This window comes from Alosa pseudoharengus, unplaced genomic scaffold, assembly GCF_046254945.1.
Source record: "Alosa pseudoharengus isolate Yale_2024_CS ecotype anadromous, Long Island Sound unplaced genomic scaffold, YU_APseudo_1.1 YU_APseudo_1.1_scf_2, whole genome shotgun sequence".
Lineage (NCBI taxonomy): Eukaryota > Metazoa > Chordata > Actinopteri > Clupeiformes > Clupeidae > Alosa > Alosa pseudoharengus.
In genome coordinates this window covers 31,093,319-31,114,723 of record NW_027468663.1, presented here as the reverse complement: position 1 = coordinate 31,114,723, position 21,405 = coordinate 31,093,319, and the positions used below count along the sequence as shown (strand labels likewise).

The 21,405-nt window shown below is 43.0% G+C and overlaps 3 protein-coding genes across 3 annotated transcripts; 1 reads left to right on the top strand and 2 right to left on the bottom strand.

Moving 5' to 3' along the window:
* Positions 1-535: 535 nt before the first annotated feature.
* On the bottom strand, positions 536-6,115 carry LOC143135215 (dehydrogenase/reductase SDR family member 12-like). The gene is made up of 10 exons (XM_076295923.1): positions 6,060-6,115; positions 5,235-5,368; positions 4,592-4,674; positions 4,404-4,499; positions 3,636-3,717; positions 3,416-3,477; positions 2,447-2,551; positions 2,242-2,332; positions 1,721-1,858; positions 536-736 (listed from the first exon to the last, which is right to left on the bottom strand). Exons 1-10 carry the CDS (start codon positions 6,113-6,115, stop codon positions 546-548), a joined length of 1,038 nt encoding a protein of 345 aa, XP_076152038.1. The 3' UTR covers positions 536-545.
* Positions 6,116-6,887: 772 nt separating this feature from the next.
* ap1s3b (adaptor related protein complex 1 subunit sigma 3b) lies at positions 6,888-13,422 on the top strand. Its single transcript, XM_076294496.1, has 5 exons — positions 6,888-7,015; positions 8,903-9,081; positions 10,674-10,782; positions 11,217-11,354; positions 12,825-13,422. The coding sequence occupies exons 1-5, from the start codon at positions 7,013-7,015 to the stop codon at positions 12,858-12,860; spliced, it is 465 nt and encodes a 154-aa protein (XP_076150611.1). The 5' UTR covers positions 6,888-7,012; the 3' UTR covers positions 12,861-13,422.
* Positions 13,423-13,758: 336 nt separating this feature from the next.
* Positions 13,759-16,501, bottom strand: scg2b (secretogranin II b). Its single transcript, XM_076294495.1, has 2 exons — positions 16,443-16,501; positions 13,759-15,858 (listed from the first exon to the last, which is right to left on the bottom strand). The coding sequence occupies exon 2, from the start codon at positions 15,851-15,853 to the stop codon at positions 14,150-14,152; it is 1,704 nt and encodes a 567-aa protein (XP_076150610.1). The 5' UTR covers positions 15,854-15,858; positions 16,443-16,501; the 3' UTR covers positions 13,759-14,149.
* Positions 16,502-21,405: the final 4,904 nt, after the last annotated feature.

Sequence of the window (21,405 nt, the reverse complement as noted above, 5' to 3'; positions counted from 1 at the left end):
TAATAATATCTGTTGTGTAGTATACCACCCCATAGTGAAGGTCACTCCAGAACCACATGAGATGGAGTGTACAGGCGTTTATTTTGCAGTAAACAGCCAGAGTAATTGCCCACTTTGCTGGGTGAGTTATATGCACTTACATGAGTCAGTCAGTCAGAAAGTGTGTCCAGGGTCACTGCTAGGTTATAAGCCTGAGGAGATAATTGGAAGCCTATTGCTAAATTTGATAATGGTAAAAGAGTTGCACTTGAATGACTCAAGTGATTTTGCACTTGAATGACTCAGAATTCTCTCCATGCATGCAGGTGAGTGAATAATTTTTATTCTTGAGGGTTTTTTAGTAACCTATATTAGCAGCATTTTAAACAGTGGGATGTTCTTGCTATTTGTCCAGTTTCTCAAGTGCAATCATATAACTTACTGAATAGTAGTAGGGTCAAATTCAGACATTGCAATACCTTACTGAACAATAGCAAATTCATGGCCTCTCTTAGCCTTGGTCTGTACTCTGGTAGTTTTCCCAAGGGCACGTTAGCATGTGAATCTTAGGCAGCCTTTTTGATGCAGTCCTGAGGACCTCCTGAGATGTCCACTATGGGGCAGTTGAGCTGTGAGCGCCCGGCGCTTGGCTGGGCCCTCTTGGCGAGGGCCTCCAGACGGACCATAAGGGCCCGGGCTTTCTCACAGGAGTAACGAGTCCAGGCCAGAGGCAGGTGCACAGGAACCATCTTTCTATCTGCAGGCAGAGATACATGTAAGATAACACAAGGGCTAGTCATCTGTCCCACATTGCTCTGAACAGTGTTTTAAAGCACTGTGTTATGTTACCAGTGGTGTTACTGAGTATATCACTAAACTGCCTTAGTGTTACAGTGTACTTTATACAACAACACCACATTACATGTAGTGCTGCTGTTCAATGCATCCAAAACGCTTTACAGTGAAGGGGGAAACTCACTAACCACCATCTACTACTACCATTATTACTATTTACATTAGTGTTACTAGTGACCTAGATTTAGTATAGATCTATATGTAATAGTTACATCATTGTTACTGATGTAATCAAGTTATGAAGAAATGGAAATATCCATTTGATGATGGGAAAAGAAAACATTCAGCAGACTAATAGCCACTGCTGCTTATTATTCATTCATTGAATTTCCCCTAGGGATCAATAAAGTATCTATCTATCTATCTATCTATCTATCTATCTATCATTATTATTCATTAATTAACTTGCTTGCAGTTTTTCTTACAAAGTTGTACTTGCAAAGCACAAGCATACTAATTTGAATGATATTCTAATTCCAGTGGCACAGAAAACAACACTGAGCTAATGGTAATTGGGGACAAACAAAAGTAATTTAAAAAAGTTGACATTTAGTAGAGAATTATTAAAGTTGACATTTAGTAGAGAATTATGCTAAAGTCCAATTCATTTTCTTTTCAAAGTATCTGCATTAGTTTTCAACATTTCTACCAGAAATCCTCTAGGATTAAAAGGGTCTAAAAACAGATTAAAAGGGTCTATAGAGATATAAATATTTGGCTATATTCAAAGGGCCTTTAATGTTAGTATAAGGTTAGTATAAGTCAATATATAAAGTAAACAGCGAAATAATTTTGCCTATAACAGAACTGGTCATCTCTAACATTTCACAGAGATATCAAAGCACATCAGCCACATTAGCCTGTCCAGGTGTCAGGCCACACCCACCCTGGAAGAACTTGCCGCTGGGCATCCGAGCTGCTGCTGGGGAGATGGCCAGCCAGATGACCGTGTCAGCACCCTGCTCAGGACTCCGCAGCCGACTACGCAGCCTCTCATAGAAGTCGGGTATGGCCTTGGCGACCGCTGCCAAACAGAGAATCCTTCATCATGTATGATGCCATGCACAAAGGTAAATAACTGACACAAGTTAAGAACAATGTAGCTATTTATGAGAATATGACATTGAATACATTAATGCTTGATGCACTTAAGGAATCTCAAATAAATGCTGCTTTTTGATTTCATGAATAGGCATGAATCCATGTAAGATAACCTTCTGATCATCTGAAAATCGGCTGATTATGTTATACATCTGGGTTTAAGTCTTCATTGGATACCTTTGGCGATTGGAGTACCTGTTCATCTCTTGAGACGACATTAAGATGTTTTTTTTAAACTTTTTTTTTTAAATGCATCCATTTTAGTGATATGTCACAATATGACAGTATACAGGATGTTATGCATACCTGGGGTATCTGCCCATCCTGGGTGCATGACAGAGAAGTGAATCTTGGGATACGCCTGAGCCCATTCCTCTGTCATAACCACCTGCTGTCTCTATGGTAACAATACAACACAGCTGAACATTAGCAGAACAAAACAATGCATGTCTGTAGCACATTCCCATCCACTGTTCCTGGGAACATTATGACGTTGTGTTGAGCCCTATACCTTATTCTGTGCATAGACCATGGTGCTGTCGAAGGGCCTTTTTTCAGTCTGCAGGTCTATGATGCGAAGTTTCTGAACCAGCATCCCTCCAGAAGACACAGTGATCTGGGAGCACAGTGCACAGACATTTACATCAAGATTCATGATTTGAGAAGATCACATACCTGCCTGTCTGCCTGCCTGGACGACGAGGATATGGGATTTTCTAAACTGTACAACAGATCTGTGGATCAGGGGCAGATATGTTCCTTGGTCTACCACTACCTCTAGGAAGATCAAAAAAGTATGACTGAGCTCAGCTACAGTCATAAATGCAATAAGACATACACACATACACACACACACACCGGGGGTGGGGGGGCAGAACAACAAATTAAAAATAATGCAGATGGTCTTAATCACCAGTAATTTAGTTGTGTTCATCACTAGACCAGCCTTACAGTCTTATAACAGCTCCCTGGCTGTCCGCAACTGGCTTCCTGAATGCATCCTGACACCGAAGAAATTCATAGCTTTGCATAGTTTAGGGGTTTTTTTTAGCTACATGAATGTATGAATTTAATTATGAATGTGTTCCCTAGAGCAGCATACCAGCCTTCGAAAATGGAGACAAATTGCCACATTTTATGAGCTGCATACCAACTCCTCCCAATTGCTCAAAAGTGCCAAATGGAGCTACTATTACTGGAAATAAAAAGCTGCAATGATCTAATACCAAAGGCCCAATGCGAGTATACTGTTTATCAATACCTCTGTGCTTTCTTTTTTATTTGGTTTGATGCCCTAGTCATTTTTGTATAGACTGTTTAGATGTCTCCCCTGTCAATAAAGCAAATGCAAAAGTAACTCAATATGGAAAAAAGCAAGATGGATGAATGGACTGTTGGCACAGAAAGAATTGTCCATAAAGATGTGCATATTTTAAAAGATGTGAGTGTGTTCTTGGAATTGGTATTTGTGTGAACTCACTACTCTAGGTTCACTGCTCTTTTCCAGAAGAGGTATCAGACCCTTGGTCAGGATATACACTCCTAGAGAGAGAGAGAGAGAGAGAGAAGGAAGGAACAAAGAGGATGCTGAATGTTGAGAGGATAGAAAACTCTGTCTGGCAAAAAACTGTCTGAAGTCCATAAAATGTGGACAGATCAGTGGCGAAGTATCTCTTCAGCAGATGACTAGGGCCTCTTACCCAAGGTGTTGATGGCAAAATTTTTCTCAAAACCTTCGAAATTCACCTCTCGTATGTTCACCATGCTCCCCGCATTGTTGATCTGTTACAGCCGATAAATAGGGAAACGGATAAGCAAATGGTCATATGTACAGTGGTAATGTATCATTTTTAAGACTGGCAATATATTGTTTTAAATAATTTAAAAGTCTGTGGCATGCCATAGTATGATGAGATTGATGTTTAGATCCAGTAATGTTTAGACATTGAGGTCTTGATGTGAAATCTTGTCAATTCCAATGATATTGGCTGGTCTCAGGGGTCCCAAACCATGTATGATGGGAGTGGTTCTATGTTACCTTTTGGAGCTGTCAAGGGCCAAATTCAACAAAACACTCCCACTCCCACAACAGGTGCCCACTTGACAGTGAAATGCTCACAAAAGCCCTGTTGTTGTTAAGAATTGATAAGTATCAGTATGATGGTTGTAGTATACAGATGACATGAAACGTCATCAAAATGCCCATAATGCAATGCAAAGTATAGTAGTGTTACTGCATAATAATGTTATGGTATTTTACTGGCCATTTTGTGGTAAGTAACTGGGGGTTACCGTTAAGTCTAACAGTGTACACCTTGCAGTGTTAGAAGTCTGCTTAGACTTGTTGGGCATGAGAACGTGCTTGTGATAGTGAGAGGTTTGGCCATTATCTACAATCTCTAACCAGTGGTACTACATACATACAATGCATTTAACATCTATTCCTGTGTATAAAAAAAAAAAAATACCAGAACGTTCAGGGATGAATGTTTACTCTTGAAGTCCTCTGTGAATTCCCAGACCTTGCGTGACTCTGACAGGTCCAAAATGTGGACGTGTACATTCTGCCGCAAGAGAACACCATGAGCTAAATAAGCAGCCTTTAAGCATGTTTCCAGACAGACAGAAGCTGATCAGGTCAAAGACAGAGACTCACGTTGTTGCCGGACTCCTTCACAATGTCCTCTCTGGCAGACTCAGCTCTCTCCTTGTTTCTGCACACCATGTGCACCGTCCCACCTACTCAGAGGAAAAACCAAACATCTGTCCACGCTCAGATGTCAAAAACAGTGAAAGACCTGTGATTCAAAATGAGTATAGCAATGACACTCTTTGTTTCAGGTATAGACAAAATAATCTGACTCTTTCTTTAATATATATGCTAATGCCATATTATGATATCACTGATAAGAGAGAACATCTGCATGTTTACAGTATGTATGGGCATATGGTTATGGTTATGGTTATGGAATTTAGCAGACACTTTTGTCCAAAGCAACATACAGCATACATACATTAGAATAGCTTAAATGAACAGTAAACCGTTTAAAAAAAAATGTCTGCAAAAGCCTGCAAAAGCAAATTAGTAATACTAACAAATGATTACGATTAGTATTGCTTTATCTCTTCATATGTAGGCAATCCTACATATACATATGGTAAGAGACAAAGCTGGCCCTTGAGTGAGGCATCCTAACCACTAGCACAAAGAATTGAACACCCTGTCCTGTGCAATTATCTCTCATTATCCATTTCCAACAGATGCACTCTCCCAGGCAGCTCTAGGCATGCTAACTAACCCTTCTTTGCTATGGCCATTGCAGTTGCCTTCCCAATTCCACTGTTGGCTCCTGTAATCATGAAGGATCGTCCGCCCAGGTCTGCACTGAGGTCTTTTACCACAAAGTGCCTTGAGGCTGTTTCATATCCTCCCCTGTGTCAACCAAAATTAACAATTAACCAAACAGCAGTATACCAGTTACTGTTATTGGTGACATATATAAACATACAAAAAACACACATTGTATTTCAAAGGCATTCAACAATTGCATAATTTCAGTTTCCTGTGTTTCTGAGGTCAGGTATTTGACAATTGCGATGGAGAGGTCAACATATTGCTTTCAATGACCAATTGTCAGCCCATCCAACAATAAATGACCAGGCGCTATGCTGACCAAAACAGCTGTCAACAAAGCCTTTGTGTGGTGATGTTTGGAGGGTGGCATAAGGGCAGGGAGAGATAACAATGCTCTGTGCTGTGGTGACATTAAACACTGATAACGTCTGATAAAGATTGTATCTAATTTAAAAAATATAGGCAACTTTTTGGAGTGGGGAAAACGTTCTAATTGTGGGCTGAAAATGTCTCTCTGAAAAAATCTCTATCTGTCACATTTATGTCAAAACTGCACCACCAAGTAGCTTTAAAAAACACAGATCAAGTACAATACATGTGAATTCCTATGTGTTGTTGGTTGTTAACAACCTAATAAACAAGGAATTAACAAGTAATTTAATTTGAGTCAAGCACTCAGACAAACTTTACAAGTAGGCTATATTTTTTTAAGAGAATGCAAGAAGAACAAGAACAACGCCGAACATAGACCAAAATACATGTACTTTACCTTGTGTATTCTTGCATTGCTTTTAGAAACCACACAATATTCCGATACTTAGACATGATTGCTGCGCGTTTGGAAACTTCTATCAGTCAGCCTACCCGATTGACAGCTTTGGTGCCCCTAAAGCCAGCCACGTTTTAAAGCTCTGATACCCTCTACTGGCGTGTGACTAAGCTGCATGCACTAGACTCGGGCATTGCAAATATGAAAGTAATACTATATTGCGTGTCTAAACTTATTTTTTACAGTACATGGTCTAATCCTACGGTTAGAGTATTTTCTAGGCTATTTGGCATAGCCTACTTTAACAATGGTTACGTTATTAAAAATGAGCGGCGGAAGGACTCAGCCCAACAATCTTAAACCTTTCAGTTTCCATTTGTCCGTTATTTCTGAGCGTCTGTTAAGAAAGTGAGCTGACAGAACAAAGCATAAATAGTGCACCATAACTACACCATTTAATTGGGATTTATTTTTATTTATTTATTAATTATCAATGAGCCTAGACCAGGCCTAGCCTATACATTTATGTTGAGCATCCTTGAGCATCTCAGTTTAGGCTATTGGCGTGAAAGCAATTGGACCAAAGCATTATTTTCCCAAATGGTGTGTGTTTTGGTCGTGTCTCAGGAAGCCATCCTTGGAGACGTATAAAGTCAATGGCAAACTTAGAGGGCAGCAGATGTTCCTTCCTTGAGAGGGCTGAGGTGTACGCCACACCTTGTTTTGCAACAGGTGTAGGGCCCTGACCAATCGCATATCTGAGAAGAGATGACGTAGGCAATGCTGCTAGAATTTACAGTGGGGGGAGGGCTTGCGTGACTTTCTGTTTCGAAGGATTCTGGGAAAGACAACTATGTGAGTGCGCCCTTACAGTGTCCAGCAGTGCGTGAAAAAAGTGTTAAATTGATCGTGGTTGTTTGGGGGATCACTTGTGGACATTCGCTTGTTTCAATATGGTAAGTAGGCCCTAGATCACATTGTGAAAAACGCGACAATGTCATGCGAAGTCTGGGTAAACTGGGTAACATTCACACCGGTATCGCTACAAGTTGCTGCACCTGTTGTTGCCACATCATTACTCAATGTTACATTCTGGCATTTTAATGCCATTTATTTCGTTGCGATCACAGTTGCGCGCACTCGGGTTCTAATTTCAGGATGTATGCAGCTTGCCCCATCTTATCATTTTATTCCCATAGGCTATTTCTAAGGGTATTAACATTTTCAGAAGTGAAATAAGGTGTGTGCTACTAGTTCCTTAGCACTTGACCATTGTTATCTGGCGGAACAGGTTCCGTCATTGGTTCTATTCAAACTCGCCATTGTCGCCATTAAACATCAGCTTTGCAAGTAATGATATGTAGCCTACCATTGCCGATATTTTCTGTACTGTACTTTTCTGAAACAAAGCCATTATATTGTTTTTTTACCCAACATCTTTATAACAACTCCTCTTTGCCCAAAATAAGTCATTTTTGGTTGCATATACAGTAGCCTACAGTTGTTATATAATACTGACAAGCCTATACTTCAGATATATTGCGTAGTGACTGTAATAATTGTGAAACTGTGAACTGAAATTGTGAAAGAGTATTTAATTATGAAATAACGTTAGACTAACTGCATTGGAAACTTTTACACAACTGACAGCAGCTCACACACACCCATGCCTTTGCAGAAAGTGTGTACTTCCAGTCTTCAATTCAACAATTGAAGGAAGATATAGTTGTGAAAATATCCACCTATCCACATATTAAATCTCCACACTATTGTCAGAAGCTGCAGTGGGCTTTTTTGTTGCCAGCTGCCTTTCGTGTCTATCTCCAAGCTCTCCCCTTCTCTGAGTCATCCTGGTCTTATTTGTCCTCCTGGTCATTTTCAGCCTTGTTTTACGCCACAAGAGCCAAGCCAATAAGGCCAGGCAGTAGATCTGCAGCCCACAGAACCACGAGCAAACATCCTGCAAATGACAGAATAAAATAAAAGGCCCATGAAATGGCTCACACGCTCCACAGAATTGTGTTATTGTTTGTGAGAGGCTAGCACAATAACAAGGCAATGTTCCACGCTTCCTCGCTCCTCCGTGCTCTCTATGCCTGAGCTTCTGAGAGGTTATTGTTTAATTCCTTCTGTCAATAGCAAGTGGTACTCCGCTGACCCCTCTGAGGAAAGCTAATAAAGGGGAGCTTTTATTGTGTGTATGTGTGTGTGTGTGTGTGTGTGTGAGTGACTCAGCCGTGGTAGTACCGGCTGTGGCGATGTTCTACGGCCTTGCCAACCCTTGTTTCTCTGAGCTTGTGTCAGATAAAGGTGGGGGTTTGTTGTCCGAGTAACTTGCGTGGAGTTTGAAGTTAATGAGATTAGCTGATTCTTAATATTGGGTTTTGTTTCAGGATGCTCTGTAGAAAAGTTAATTAATGAAGTTGTATAGCATTGTGAAGTCCAGCATCACAACCAAGAGCTGTAATACATCGCTCATAAGCCTGTAGAAGATGCACTTTCCTTAAGTATTTTGCTAGCTCTCCTACTGAGGCTCATCATGACACTGTTTTCGTGCATGCCCCTGCTCTAATACCATCGCTCCTACCTTTTCCACCTCTGATGTTACGTTAAGATCTGCTGATAAAATTAGGAAAACCGATGTTGACCTTTCCACATAATTGCACTTCTTTATCTGTTCCATGTTTTCCCCCTCCCCTCTCATCTCATTTCTTTTTCTCTCTTCCTGGTCACCCTCTCTCTGCACATCTCGTCATCTCCTCCCTTCATCCCTGTCTCTGTCCTTTGATGTCCCTCTCCATGCAATCCTCTCTGTGACCCCACCCCCGTTCCCTGCGCTGCAGATGCGTTTCCTGTTGCTGTTCAGCCGGCAGGGGAAGGTGCGTCTACAGAAGTGGTATGCACCCATCACCGAGCGCGAGAAGAAGAAGGTGATGCGCGATATGACCATGCTGGTGCTCGCCCGCAAGCCCCGCACCAGCAACTTCCTCTCCTGGAGGGACCTCAAGATCGTCTACAAGAGGTGAGGATGGAGTGAGCAGGCGAAGGAGGGAGGGATAATAAAATGGCCGCCTCTCCTTGTTAAGTTGCCTAACAGGATCAGATTCAACTTATTCTTTCCACTCACTCTCTTCTGTCTCTGTATCTTGCTATCTATGTGCATCTCTCTCTTGGATCTGTCTCCTGTTCCCATCCCAGCTCATTGGTCCCATCTGTCCCTGGGACTGATGGCCCCTGTTATGTAATGCTGTCCACTCTCTGACAAACACACTGTAAATCCTGCTCAGATGTCCAGTAAAGACCACGTGCACCCTGCTGCCCACACACACTCAGCACACACTCCCTTTAGCCTGCTCTCACTACATGCTCATTTCTAAAAATGCATTACAATGGAGGATAGGATTTTAGAATCAAACTCTTCATAGATGGCCCACAATGATCAAGATAAGAGCTTAATAAAAAACTGAAAATCCTAACCCTAACTCTCAAACGACCGATTAGGTTACATTTTACAGTGTTTACTATTAATTTAAATACCTAATGTAAATACACAACAGTTCATGACATGGGGGGTGACGACAGCAATGGCCTCATCTGGACACCCTGGACACCCCATTTCCTGGGGGGCGCCACTGGCAACATACAATATCAGTCACCGCAGACTGTAGTAATAATCAGCATTAAAATGATCAGCAATATTGTGAGAATGAAAACTAATGGCATGGTGTCCCTGTTAATGCTATTGTACCAGTATATATACATTGAAGAAAAATGTTTCGGTGCACGCATTACCTACAACTCTGGGGGCTAAGCCCCCGCCCCCGTCTTTCAATCCTAGTGATGTGTGTGTGTGTGTGTGTGTGTGTGTGTGTGTGTGTGTGTGTGTGTGTGCTCATATGTGTGTGTGTGTGTGTGTGTGTGTGTGTTCTCATATGTGTGTGTGTGTGTGTGTGTGTGTGTGCTCATATGTGTGTGTGTGTGTGTGTGTGTATGCCTGCCTGTGTGTGTGCTCATATGTGTGTGTGTGTGTGCTCATATGTGTGTGTGTGTGTGTGTATGCCTGCCTGTGTGTGTGCTCATATGTGTGTGTGTGTGTGTGCTCATATGTGTGTGTGTGTGTGTGTGTGTGTGTGTGTGTGTGCTCATATGTGTGTGTGTGTGTGTGTGTGTGTGTGTGTGCTCATATATGTGTGTGTGTGTGTGTGTGCTCATATGTGTGTGTGTGTGTGTGTGTGTGCTCATATGTGTGTGTGTGTGTGTGTGTGTGCTCATATGTGTGTGTGTGTGTGTGTGTGTATGCTCATATGTGTGTGTGTGTGTGTGTGTGTGCTCATATGTGTGTGTGTGTGTGTGTATGCTCATATGTGTGTGTGTGTGTGTGTGTGTGTATGCTCATATGTGTGTGTGTGTGTGTGTGTGTGCTCATATGTGTGTGTGTGTGTGTGTGTGTGCTCATATGTGTGTGTGTGTGTGTGTGTGTGTGTGTGTGTGTGTGTGTGTGTGTGTGTGTGTGTGTGCTCATGTGTGTGTGTGTGTGTGTGTGTGTGCTCATATGTGTGTGTGTGTGTGTGTGTGTGTGTATGCCTGCCTGTGTGTGTCTGTTTTTGCATCCAGGTATGCCAGTCTTTATTTCTGCTGTGGCCTTGAAGATCAGGACAATGAGTTGTTGGCCCTGGAGGTTTTACATCGATATGTGGAGCTGCTTGATAAATACTTTGGCAATGTAAGGGATTCTCTCTCTCTCTCTCTCTCTCTCTCTCTCTCTCTCTCTCTCTCTCTCTCTCTCTCTTTATCTTTCTCTTTCTCTCTCTCTCTCTTCCCTCTCTCTGTTTCTCTCTCTCTTTTTCTCTTTCTCTCTTTCTCTCTCTCTCTCTCTCCCTCGCTCTTTCTCTCTGTCTCTCTCACTCTCTCTGTCTGTTGTGGTGTGTGCATTGTATGTTAATGAATGATTACAGTTAAGACTACAGTTAACCTTACCTCTTTATTACATTGTAGTGCATGTACTTTCCTATAAGCACATTGCCAACTCCATTGGTTTATTTGACAAGTTCCTTGGTTATATGGCTACAGTAAATGGCTATAAGGCTACAGTAAATGGCACATAAAGAGGACTGTGACAGTCTTTAATATCTGTCTTTAAATGCCCTCATTCTTTAGGTGTGTGAATTGGACATCATTTTTAACTTTGAGAAGGCCTACTTCATTCTGGATGAATTCATGATGGGCGGGGAGATACTGGAGACATCAAAGTCGTCCGTCGCTAGGGCAATAGAGGCCTCAGACATGCTGCAGGAGGTAAATATTATGGGCTGGGAGTGGCACAGATCCCTGAGTGTCCACAGTAATCCACATAAATCCATTCAAGTGGAATTTTCTTATCAGTGCTGAGTGTGTCAGAGTGTCTAGTGCACCACACAGAGAATGACACGAGATCAAATAGATGAGTGTGCTCATGACAAAAATCAAATTGGACCACTTGACCTATCTGAAGAGTTAAAAAACCTTGCGATGAACATGTCATGGAAGCTGTCATTTCCTGTTTTTAAGCCATATCTATGTCCTGTGAGATGACAGTGTTAGGTGGCCATTATCTGAAATTGTCGTTATTTTAGTTTTTACATTTTGGATGACATAACCATCAAAATAACATCTGTCACATTATGTCATATCACAAAACTGTGAACAACAACTTGGCATGACACTTAGCAATAATTGCCATGTTTCTTTGTTAGATGGTGAGAGTCATGACAAGAGAATGTAGTCATGTAGCCACGATGTGTGTATTATGTGTCTCTGTTAGTGTTATAACAGAGGGTTCTGTTTCCAATAGTTAGTTGCCGAGATGTTGGTATCACAGACTCTGGAGAGCAGTAGCATCTGAGAGCTAAATTCAGTTACGGCAACAAACAGATGTGGTGCACAGGCTGAGATGGTAAATTTCCACAGCCACATACTTCCTGCTCTGTCAGAGACATTGCAGAGGGAGTTAAAAATAAGGAGTTTTCACTCAGGAATTTACTGACATGATTACACCTGATAACATGTATTCCGGAAACCGTTTGGATATCTTGTGGAGACACATGAGTACATTTGCAAATTTAAGAGCATTGAGCTGTTATGATCCAGACTTTAAATGAAGCTTTCAGTGGCTTTGTGACTCACAAGAAAGTGCTCCTCTGTGTTGTTTGATAGTTACTCATACTTTCTGGTCATTTCCTGAAATGTCTATGTCCACATCCCCCATGGGCTGCATTTCATAGCAATATGCTTGCAAAACAAAACATGTCCAGAATCCCTCATCTGGAGCCTGACCACACTGTTTCTCCAACCACAGCTCTTAGTCCCTGTCCATGTGTAGAACTGCAGGCGCTGAGATAACCGCAGACCAGGCCAATTAGGCTTGGTAGGTAATAAAGAGGATAGGCGCCAGTTCTGGGATAAAGAGGACGGCAGTTATTTTGCAAATGACTCGTGCGGTAGAAGCGGTAGAAGACCTCCCAGCTGTTAGACCCCCCCCCCCCCCAAGAAAAGATTGTGTGTTAGCTGACAGGCCACTCGTGGGGATACTCATGTCGTGACAAGTGCAGTGCATGACGAGATCAATAGTGTCAATCTGAGCGTCTCGTCTCTCACCTACCAAGATCATTTCAACCCTATGAGCATGAAGCCCCACGTATTCTGGTGTGATGTGTTGGACTGAGGGTGCTGTTTGTAGTGGATTACACATGGCATTTCGTGTTTTTATTTTTGTCTCTGGCTTTTCAGACAATGGAGGAGTACATGAGCAAGCCTGCTTTCTAGAGCACAGCAGAAAGGGGAAGAAATGAAGCCGGGAAGTGAATGGAGCATGCACACAGGTGTGTCTTTGACCTTCGACACGCCACTGCCTTTTCTCTGTGTAACAATGTGCTCGACTCTCCATGTTCCCAAAGAGGTAGTCGTAGGTCGCTCATAACTTCACTCTGTACATCCACTCAACTTTCCTCATTTCAAAGGGATTTATATGGACACTAGCCATACAATGACACTGATACCAAGAGTTATGCCAGTTAAAATTGCATGATGATGATGACAATCATAGCTAACTGTATGTAATAATTACTACTCCTATAATAATGATGTTTTATTATGACAATCATCTATTTAAATTAATGTCAGATTATTATAAGTGCCTTTTTATGTATGTTTATGTCACTTTATGCTAAATATTCAGATTTTACAGAGTCATTCTAGTGCCTCAGGGACTAGTTGGTTGTAATTGTCTTTGTTTTGTTCATTTTGTGGATGGTCATAAATTCTGTATTTTACAGCACAAGAGATTTTTTTTCATGGACACTGTACAATAAAAACATATTTTGATAAATTGTGTGGTGGATGTTTTATTCACATGTTAAAGAAATTATATTGCACCACAAAAGTTTTCTCTTCCCTCAAGATATATGGGTTTAGAGTCCATTTGAGCTGCCCCCCTTTGTCATATTATGTGTGTGACCACGCTTTTATTTAACCATTATTGTGAACAAATAGTTATGACGACAAATGAATGAGACTTTTCACAAGGGAAGTAACATTTTGACACATTATCCAGAGAATGGTACATTTGTTCTTAGTACAGAATCAACAATTCAGACGGTGAACATGTGCAATAATTTAACACAACACAACAAGAAGAAAATAATGGTAATGCTTTATTTGTCTTTAAGTCTTTGCACATCTTCGAACACGTACAAAAATGGTTTAAAAATGACTAGGACACCAACCTATCTATTCTAATATTGAAATAGAGAGGCCAATTTTCATTGGAAAGGATTGCAGCAAGCCAGTCAGAGTATTATTAAGAGTATGAATAGGGGGATATTCTCTTTGTTCGGCTGAACATATTATAACAATAAAAACCACAAATCCAGAGACCACGACAAAATAGGATACATTTTATTCTGACACTGGATTATGTTGTATTTACAATAGATATATTTTAAAATTCCATGTAAAACTATACCACTTCCACCAGACTGGTTATTTTTCTGTGATGAAACATTAACTATCTGCTCCAGTGGACAAATTCGTTGCTGTCAGCTTCTTTCTCTCGTCTACATTCCTGACACTATTTTTGCACGGTGTTCCTTCTCCTGAACTGGCTCCGGCGTGTGTTGAGCTATTGGCTCCAGGGCAGAATCGTTGTTCAGCTTTTTAGGCTCTGGTTCTTCTTTAGCCTCAATATCTCGTTTCACCGGCGCACTTTTACCAGTGTCTACCTGGTCAAAATAGTCCTTCATTGCCTCTTCATACAATTCATATGGAAATTGCTCTTGAACTTCAGGATGGAGAGAGCGTTTGGAATTCTCTGTGTCGGGGTACTCGGTCAGTACTTTTGCAGCAAGAAACGTCGCCAACTCATCTTCGTCCACTGTGTCGTCGTAATCGTCATTTCTTTTGTTGAGGGCTTTATTCATCTCTGACATAATCAAGCTCCCACGATGACCACTTGGTGTGACAAATCTTGATACAGTGGTCTTGTAGGGTCTTTGTTTAGAGTAATGTGTTTTCTGACTGCCCAGGCTATCTAAGAGATTAAGAATGTCCTCAGCTGTGAAATCAGGTGAGATGTAGTTAGGGAATTTGTCAGGCAGGCGTCTATTATAATATTTGGGGAATCTACCTTTGTAGCGAGGCATCGTTTTTCTCTCCACTCCTACCACTGGGCGCTCTTGTTTTCTGATTTCGCCCGTTATCAGCATCTCAATGAGCTCATCGGGCGGGACCTGCGTTTTCAGTGAGATCGCTTTCAGCCTGTTGATGGCCTGCGGGTCGATGAGAGATGGTCGGATAAATCTCTTTTTGCTGTCTTGAGCCGCGGTTCTGTCCCGCTTTTGTTCTTGGTCGGTCATTTCCAAGACTTTTAACAAGTAATAATCCACAAGCTTCGTATCATCGTCAGGATCTTGACTTGCACGTCGCTCAAGGGTCTCCACGTCCTCTGCGCTGTCTCCTAAACCGCGGTCAAATTCCTCGTGGCTGCCCTTGACCACCTCCTCCGTCTCTACTTGTTCCTCCATCGGCACCCAGTCTTCGCCACCGGCCACATCCTCGTACGCAAGATTTCTAACCCTGTACATGTCATCATCATCCTCGTCCTCGTCGTCATTACTGTAGAACTTCTGGTCGTCACGCTTCTGGTCTTTAGATGACAGTTTTCCAAGCTCCTCGAAGATAGAACGCATGTTGGCAAGGCTTTGGGGGGTATACTGTTCCTCCAGGTCTTCTGTTGCGCGTTTGAAGGTACTATCTCTAACATTCTCATCATCCTCGAACATCAGCGGATACTTTTTGTGTGGTTTCACCATGCCGCCGTAGTCCCCAGGACCATCTGAGTTTTGTCTGTTTTTAGACGGGCGACTCGCCTGAGGCGGAGCAGTTTCGGTGTTTTCCCCTGCCTGGTCCATCGCTCGCAGCAGCGCTTTCACCAACTGCGGAGCTTTGCTTTCCAGCCAGCCGTCATCCCCGCGCTCTGGCGCGCTCTCATCCTGAAGAGAAGCAAGCTGCACCAGGAAGCGGAACTTGTCTACCTCGTCGTAGTCAGCGGTAGGGCTCTCCAGCCCATCTGTCCGTCGTTTCAGACTCTCTACGTACTCCAGGGCTTTAACCATATCGGAGCTTGGAGCAAAGTAGGCGCCCTGTTCGCCTCCTCTAAGCCGGTGATGCCGGACGGACGCACCCTGCACCGCACAAGCATGGAGGAGTGCGAGCAAAACAACCACTCCTCCTATGGAAAGCTTGGGGGGTAACAGCAGCATAGTGCCTGAAAAGAATGGAAGACATAACCACAATTAGTGTCAAACAGCAGAAACACTCTCATAAAGCATGCACTGCAACAACTTTTTAGATCCAGTCACAATACATTCCCCATCTACAGCATTTCTTTTTAGAAAGACAGTTGTGATGGACAATCAGTTACCAAGTCAAAAAGGCGCAACGTTAAGCGTCTAGTCCTGGATCAATTCGGGGTTGGGCTTTGTTATAACACCTTTTAAGCGACTAGCCTACACCATCGAGTGAGTCACCACTCGTTGTCAAGGTAACCTTTTCACTTGTGGCTATCAGCTTTGATTGAACCCATTTGAAATCTAACCAAAAGGCACAAAGCTGCCATTTTATAAAAAATCTATGTTGTAGCCTATATCTATCGTAAATCATCAATCAGGTAAACAACGATAGCCATCGGTGTAACGAGTAGCTAACCCTCTGAAATGATTTCAGTGAATACCAGGAATAACACCCATTTAAGCAACACATCTAGACAATGTAACAAAATACAAAGCTATAAGAATATTACGAGTGTTGTCGTGCATTGGTTTGACTAGTGACAATCAAAAAGCTCTTTACCTTTTTGCAAAATAGCTCAGATGACAGTCGTAAACATGTATAGCATCTCCCCTTTCTATGCGAACGAGCGCTGCTGTTTGGTTTCAGCACCCGGACAGCTCCCTCCGCTATATGAGGCAACACCTGACTCGTGCGTCACCGAAACACACGCAATAACCGGCGCTTGCATATCCATATTAATGATTTATGCCTGTGATAGGTCACGAAAAGGAAAACCAATCTTATTTGAACTGTTCCACTTGTCTGGGTGGTCTATAGTCTACATCCGTTATCCATGTAGCCTACAAATGTTAACCTTATTTTGCTATACGACATTTAAATTAGATTTCAGTGCATGCCCGTGAATGTTGTAGCCTAGTTGGCTTGCTCCATTGGAAGTAATGTTTGTTTTCCCACCATAATGTTATGCCTTAGTTTAGGTTTCTATTTTTATTGGGTCTGGTGTCCACTGAGTGTGGGTAGTCTTGTCTACGTTGTGTTTCGGAGAGCTCCATGCTGTGTTTCTTGCAAGGAGTCTGATAAATCAAGGAGTTTGGCTAAATCAACCTATCATTTTGAATTTCATTCATACATTACATATAAATACATATCATACACAGATACGTACTATCTTACAGCAAAACCACAATCACCATGGCCCGCGGGTACTATAGAGTTAAAACCGCCGGCGATGACTCACACGCTAAATCCGCACAGTGGGACAAAATCGCTGTCGCAGATCTTTCCTCTGCAGAGAGATGCCATTGATAAACGCCCTTGTGATGGCCACGATTCTCAAGTCCCCTCCAGGGAATCTCACAACGCCGGCATCGATCTGTTTCTTAGCGCCGCTGAGAATTCGGATTATCCTTGCTCCCTCAATGACTCTTCCAAAAGCCTTGTTTTAAGATAGGCCTACCGTGATTAATAATCTTGTTAATAATTGATATAATATTAATTAATTAAAAGTGACCTAAGCCCTTGCTTACCGCAGATATCACAGCAAACTAATTCGTCTTTAGGCTGAGACAGACAGCAGTATTTCCACAACTGTTTTGCTTTGAGTATTAATTTGTCCAGACCCACTGGGAGACAATCAGAGGATATCACCTCCTAGGTCTTCTACCATCAGTCTCCTTTGATGCTATTCATAACAACAAGGTCCAACAGAAGTCAGGCAGTCCAAGATACAGCTGCTCACTGTATTTATATATAGTATTTCAGTTTAAACCTTTTGCTCCTTGATCTTTTGTACTGTGCATGAACAGCATCTCTCGCCTTTCGCCTGTGCCAGAATAACTCATCCATTGGGCATCAGACAGTTGGTGGGCTTTTGATGTGGTGAGGAGAACAGTCAGCTGACAGGACTGTGGGGAGGCAGGCATGGAAAGGAGAGCGTGTTGACGTGAGCACATTGATCACGTGTAGGTGTGTGTGTGTGCGTGTGCGTGTGCGTGTGCGTGTGCGTGTGCGTGTGCGTGTGTGTGGTGTGTGTGTGTGTGTGTGTGTGTGTAGAAAGAGGGATGGAACTGTGGATTTTTAAAGGAGCTTTCCCTCTTCCACTCTTTATCCTCTCTGTCTTGCTCTCTTCCTTGCTCTCTTGCTCCTTTCTGCCCCTCTCTTTCCCTCTTTCACAATTACTCGTTCTTTCTCTCTGTCTCTCTCTCTTTCTCTCTTTCTGTATATACAGTATCTCACACACACACACACACATTCACTCACTCTGTCACTGCCTGCCAGTCCCACTCATTACCTCTTGCTGATACACGTACACACGCGGACTTGTTCACTTCATTCATAAAAATATCTGTTCCCTGTCTTGACTGGCCACAGACGATGACATCAGCAAAACAGCTCACTGTTTTCTACCTCATATGTCTCAGAGACAGAAATAGAATGCATCACCATAAAACCTTCTCAGTTGGTTCAACATACAATTCTAGAATCAATTTTATTGATTAAGCAAGTGACGTCTGCAGATGTAATAGCAGATGCCATACACCTACACCATCTCACACACACACACACACACACACACACATACAGAACTCAAAATGGGATGTATATGAAATGAAATCAACTGCTATCATTTGTTACCTTTACATATATCTGCTGTGCCTATAAATCTACATTAACAAATGATGGCAAGTATTTGAGGAAAACTGGATGAATAGACATGCACCACTGCTATGAGAAATAAAACCACATCCATATACGCCCCCAAGTTAACAGCATCTCTCGCTGCTCTGCCCAACACAGCAGCAGCAGCAGCGGCCAGATTTGTTCTGATCCCAGATCAGTTCCGGCCCACACCTGGCCCACACTTGGCCCTGCAGATCTGTGCTTTGTTTGTCACAGAGTCCTCCTTCAACAGAGTGATGCTGATGGTGCTCCATGGTGGATACTCCCTGACAGAAATAAAGACTGCCTCTGTCTCTCTCTCTCTCTTTCTCTCTCTCACTCTCTTTCTCCCTCTCCCCCCCCCCCTCTCTCTCTCTCTCTCTCTCTCTCTCTCTCTCTCTCTCTCTCTCTCTCTCTCTCTCTCTCACGCGTGGGCTAAAAATATCCCCCCACTGCTGGGGGTTGGCTGGCTGGCTGAGGGAGTTGGTTGGTGTGATGTGTTTGTTGACTGTAACAGATGCGCTTGGTGGGACACAGCGTGTGGGCGGAGGCTCTTGACGTGGAGCGGAGCGGCTCGGCAGATGGAGCTGGCTGTCACAGCTCGTCCAGGGTGCAGGAAGATACTTATGGATGTGCAATTAATGGTGGCAACAAAATAAGTGGTGTTTCTGTGCAACCTGGCACTGATCCTCTTGTTGTTTGTTTTCTCAGGCTGTTACAATGGCCTGTGTACTAACATAATTACGTAGCCGTACTGTTTCATTTGAGCGGTGTGCGTCTATGGCCGGGCAGCCGTGGGTGTGTGTTTTGGCAGCACTGTGGGCAGCCAGTGGATGTGGAAAGATAATGAGTCTGAGCCGCCCAGAATAACAAAAATGCAAAGCATTACTCTCATCCATCAGCTGCCTCTTCTCCTCTCTGTAGACATTGGACAGCTTGACAGGCCAGATTACATGCTTGGCCTGGTTGTGGGGACGAGCTGATTTGATTATACTCCTCCAAAAAACATCAATTATCCCGGGAGGAGTTCAGCTCTGTACGCTTCCGCAACAGCCGTGGATCACTGGAGAAGCAGAAACGGCTGGCACCATGTCAGTGTGTGTTTGTGTGTGTGTGTGTGTTTATGCAAATGAGTGCTTAATGAAGAGAGTGCTTCCTGGGCATGAAGTTGAGGCACCGCCTCTACACCCTGCCAACCCTCACTGTTCCATTACAGCTTCTCATCCGTCTCTTTCTTTCTTTCCGTCCTTTTCGTGTCGTCATTCTGGCATTCTTGCTTTTCGTTCCTTCCTTGCTCCTCTGTATGTGTTGAGGCTGTGCTGTTACAGTTTTTCTGTCACCTTTGGTGCATTTCTCAAACCATTCTCAACATTTACACCACAGTAACTGCATTTCTCAAAACAGTTTGTGCCAAGAGCATCACAGTGAATTACCTGTAATAGCTTGTGACATGCTTAAATGCTGTCATATTTCTCAAAAGCAAATATTTAAGCCAATGAACATGTCAGTGTCATAAGAATTATAAGTTCATGTGTCACTATTATGAACAAGATGGTCAAAATGCCATGAGCAATTGATGTAAAAAACAATTAGACAAGTAGACAATTATACACAATCAATTGCAAGGATGCACAAAATCAATTGCTGTTTGTTAAAAAAATAAGGAGATTGTTTTTATGATGTACACAAGTGATTAGATGATGTGGAGATTGGACTAGTATTTTTTAGAATTTCAGTTCTGATCTGAGAAATGCACCAAAGCGAAAAACTGTGAACAGCCTGGCTGGCCAGACGCATCACTCAGTCAGGAGTTTGCCCTTCAGCATGTCGTCTCTGACTGGCATGTGGGTGGGAGAAAGATGGAAATAAAGATGATCAGAGTGAGACTGATAGATAGATAGATAGATAGATAGATAGATAAACAAACAAGGTAACAGAAGAAAATGTGTGTGTGTGTGTGTGTGTGTGTGTGTGTGTGTGTGTGTGTGTGTGTGTGTGTGTGTGTGTGTGTGTGTGTGTGTGTGTTGGAGAGAGTAAGGATATAATAGTTGTTATTAGTGCGGTGGAGTGGGAGGTTGAGTGCTGTGATTGAGTGCTGGTCTTTGTGAAGTGTCCTCCGACATGGACCTCTACCCAATTATCCTCTTGGATGTTGGACCTCAGGGTCCGCTCTTAACCAGTCTGTCTTCAGGACCCTGCAGGCCTGACTCATGGAGGGGGGAGGGGAGGAGAGAGGCCAGCTCACACACATTCAGCAGAGGAGAGGATGACACACTCTCAGCGTCAGTAGACCCCCACACACATTCCTCCAGAGGGCTTTAACCTACGTACTCATCCTCTCACAACACACACACACACACACACACACACACACACACACACACACACACACACACACACACACACAGAGTTTGTATTTAACACACTTTTGAACAGCCCACAACTGACTCATTCACTGCAGCTCTGCCATACTCCAGAGAGCCAGCTCGCTGTTGTCATGGTGCGGCATCTTATTCCACCGTCGTCACCATGGTGATCCCCCCCACCCCCCTCTCTGGAAGGGGAGGTGATCAGAGCTGTCACAGGTGTCTACCTAATGAGAAGCAGGCTGCTAATAGTGCAGCTATGTGTGTCTAGCCGCCTCTTTCTCTCTTGCTCTCTCCTCTCTCTTTTCCCCTTCTACATCCCCCCCTCTCTCTCTGTCTTTCTACATGTGTAGAACTCTTTCCTTTTCTTTACCTCTGCCACCCCACGCGTGTGCTGACGTTTAGGCCTCCTCCACAAGGAGGAGGAGGAGAGAGGAGAGGAGGAGGAGAGGAGAGGAGTGGAGACATGACATCTCACTCAGGAGATTCCCCAGCAC

What these genes read in the sequence shown, in the direction of transcription:
- LOC143135215 (XM_076295923.1), bottom strand. Translation starts at nt 6,115, where the DNA reads ATGTCTAAGTATCGGAATATTGTGTGGTTTCTAAAAGCAATGCAAGAA. An exon ending in AGAGCAGTGAACCTAGAGTA is followed by an intron (nt 2,552 to 3,415) that starts GTGAGTTCACAC and finishes CTGTGCTCCCAG; the next exon opens with ATCACTGTGTCTTCTGGAGG. An exon ending in CAGCGGCAAGTTCTTCCAGG is followed by an intron (nt 737 to 1,720) that starts GTGGGTGTGGCC and finishes CTCTGCCTGCAG; the next exon opens with ATAGAAAGATGGTTCCTGTG.
- ap1s3b (XM_076294496.1), top strand. An exon ending in CTCAAGATCGTCTACAAGAG is followed by an intron (nt 9,082 to 10,673) that starts GTGAGGATGGAG and finishes TTTTGCATCCAG; the next exon opens with GTATGCCAGTCTTTATTTCT. An exon ending in TTGATAAATACTTTGGCAAT is followed by an intron (nt 10,783 to 11,216) that starts GTAAGGGATTCT and finishes CTCATTCTTTAG; the next exon opens with GTGTGTGAATTGGACATCAT.
- scg2b (XM_076294495.1), bottom strand. Translation starts at nt 15,853, where the DNA reads ATGCTGCTGTTACCCCCCAAGCTTTCCATAGGAGGAGTGGTTGTTTTG.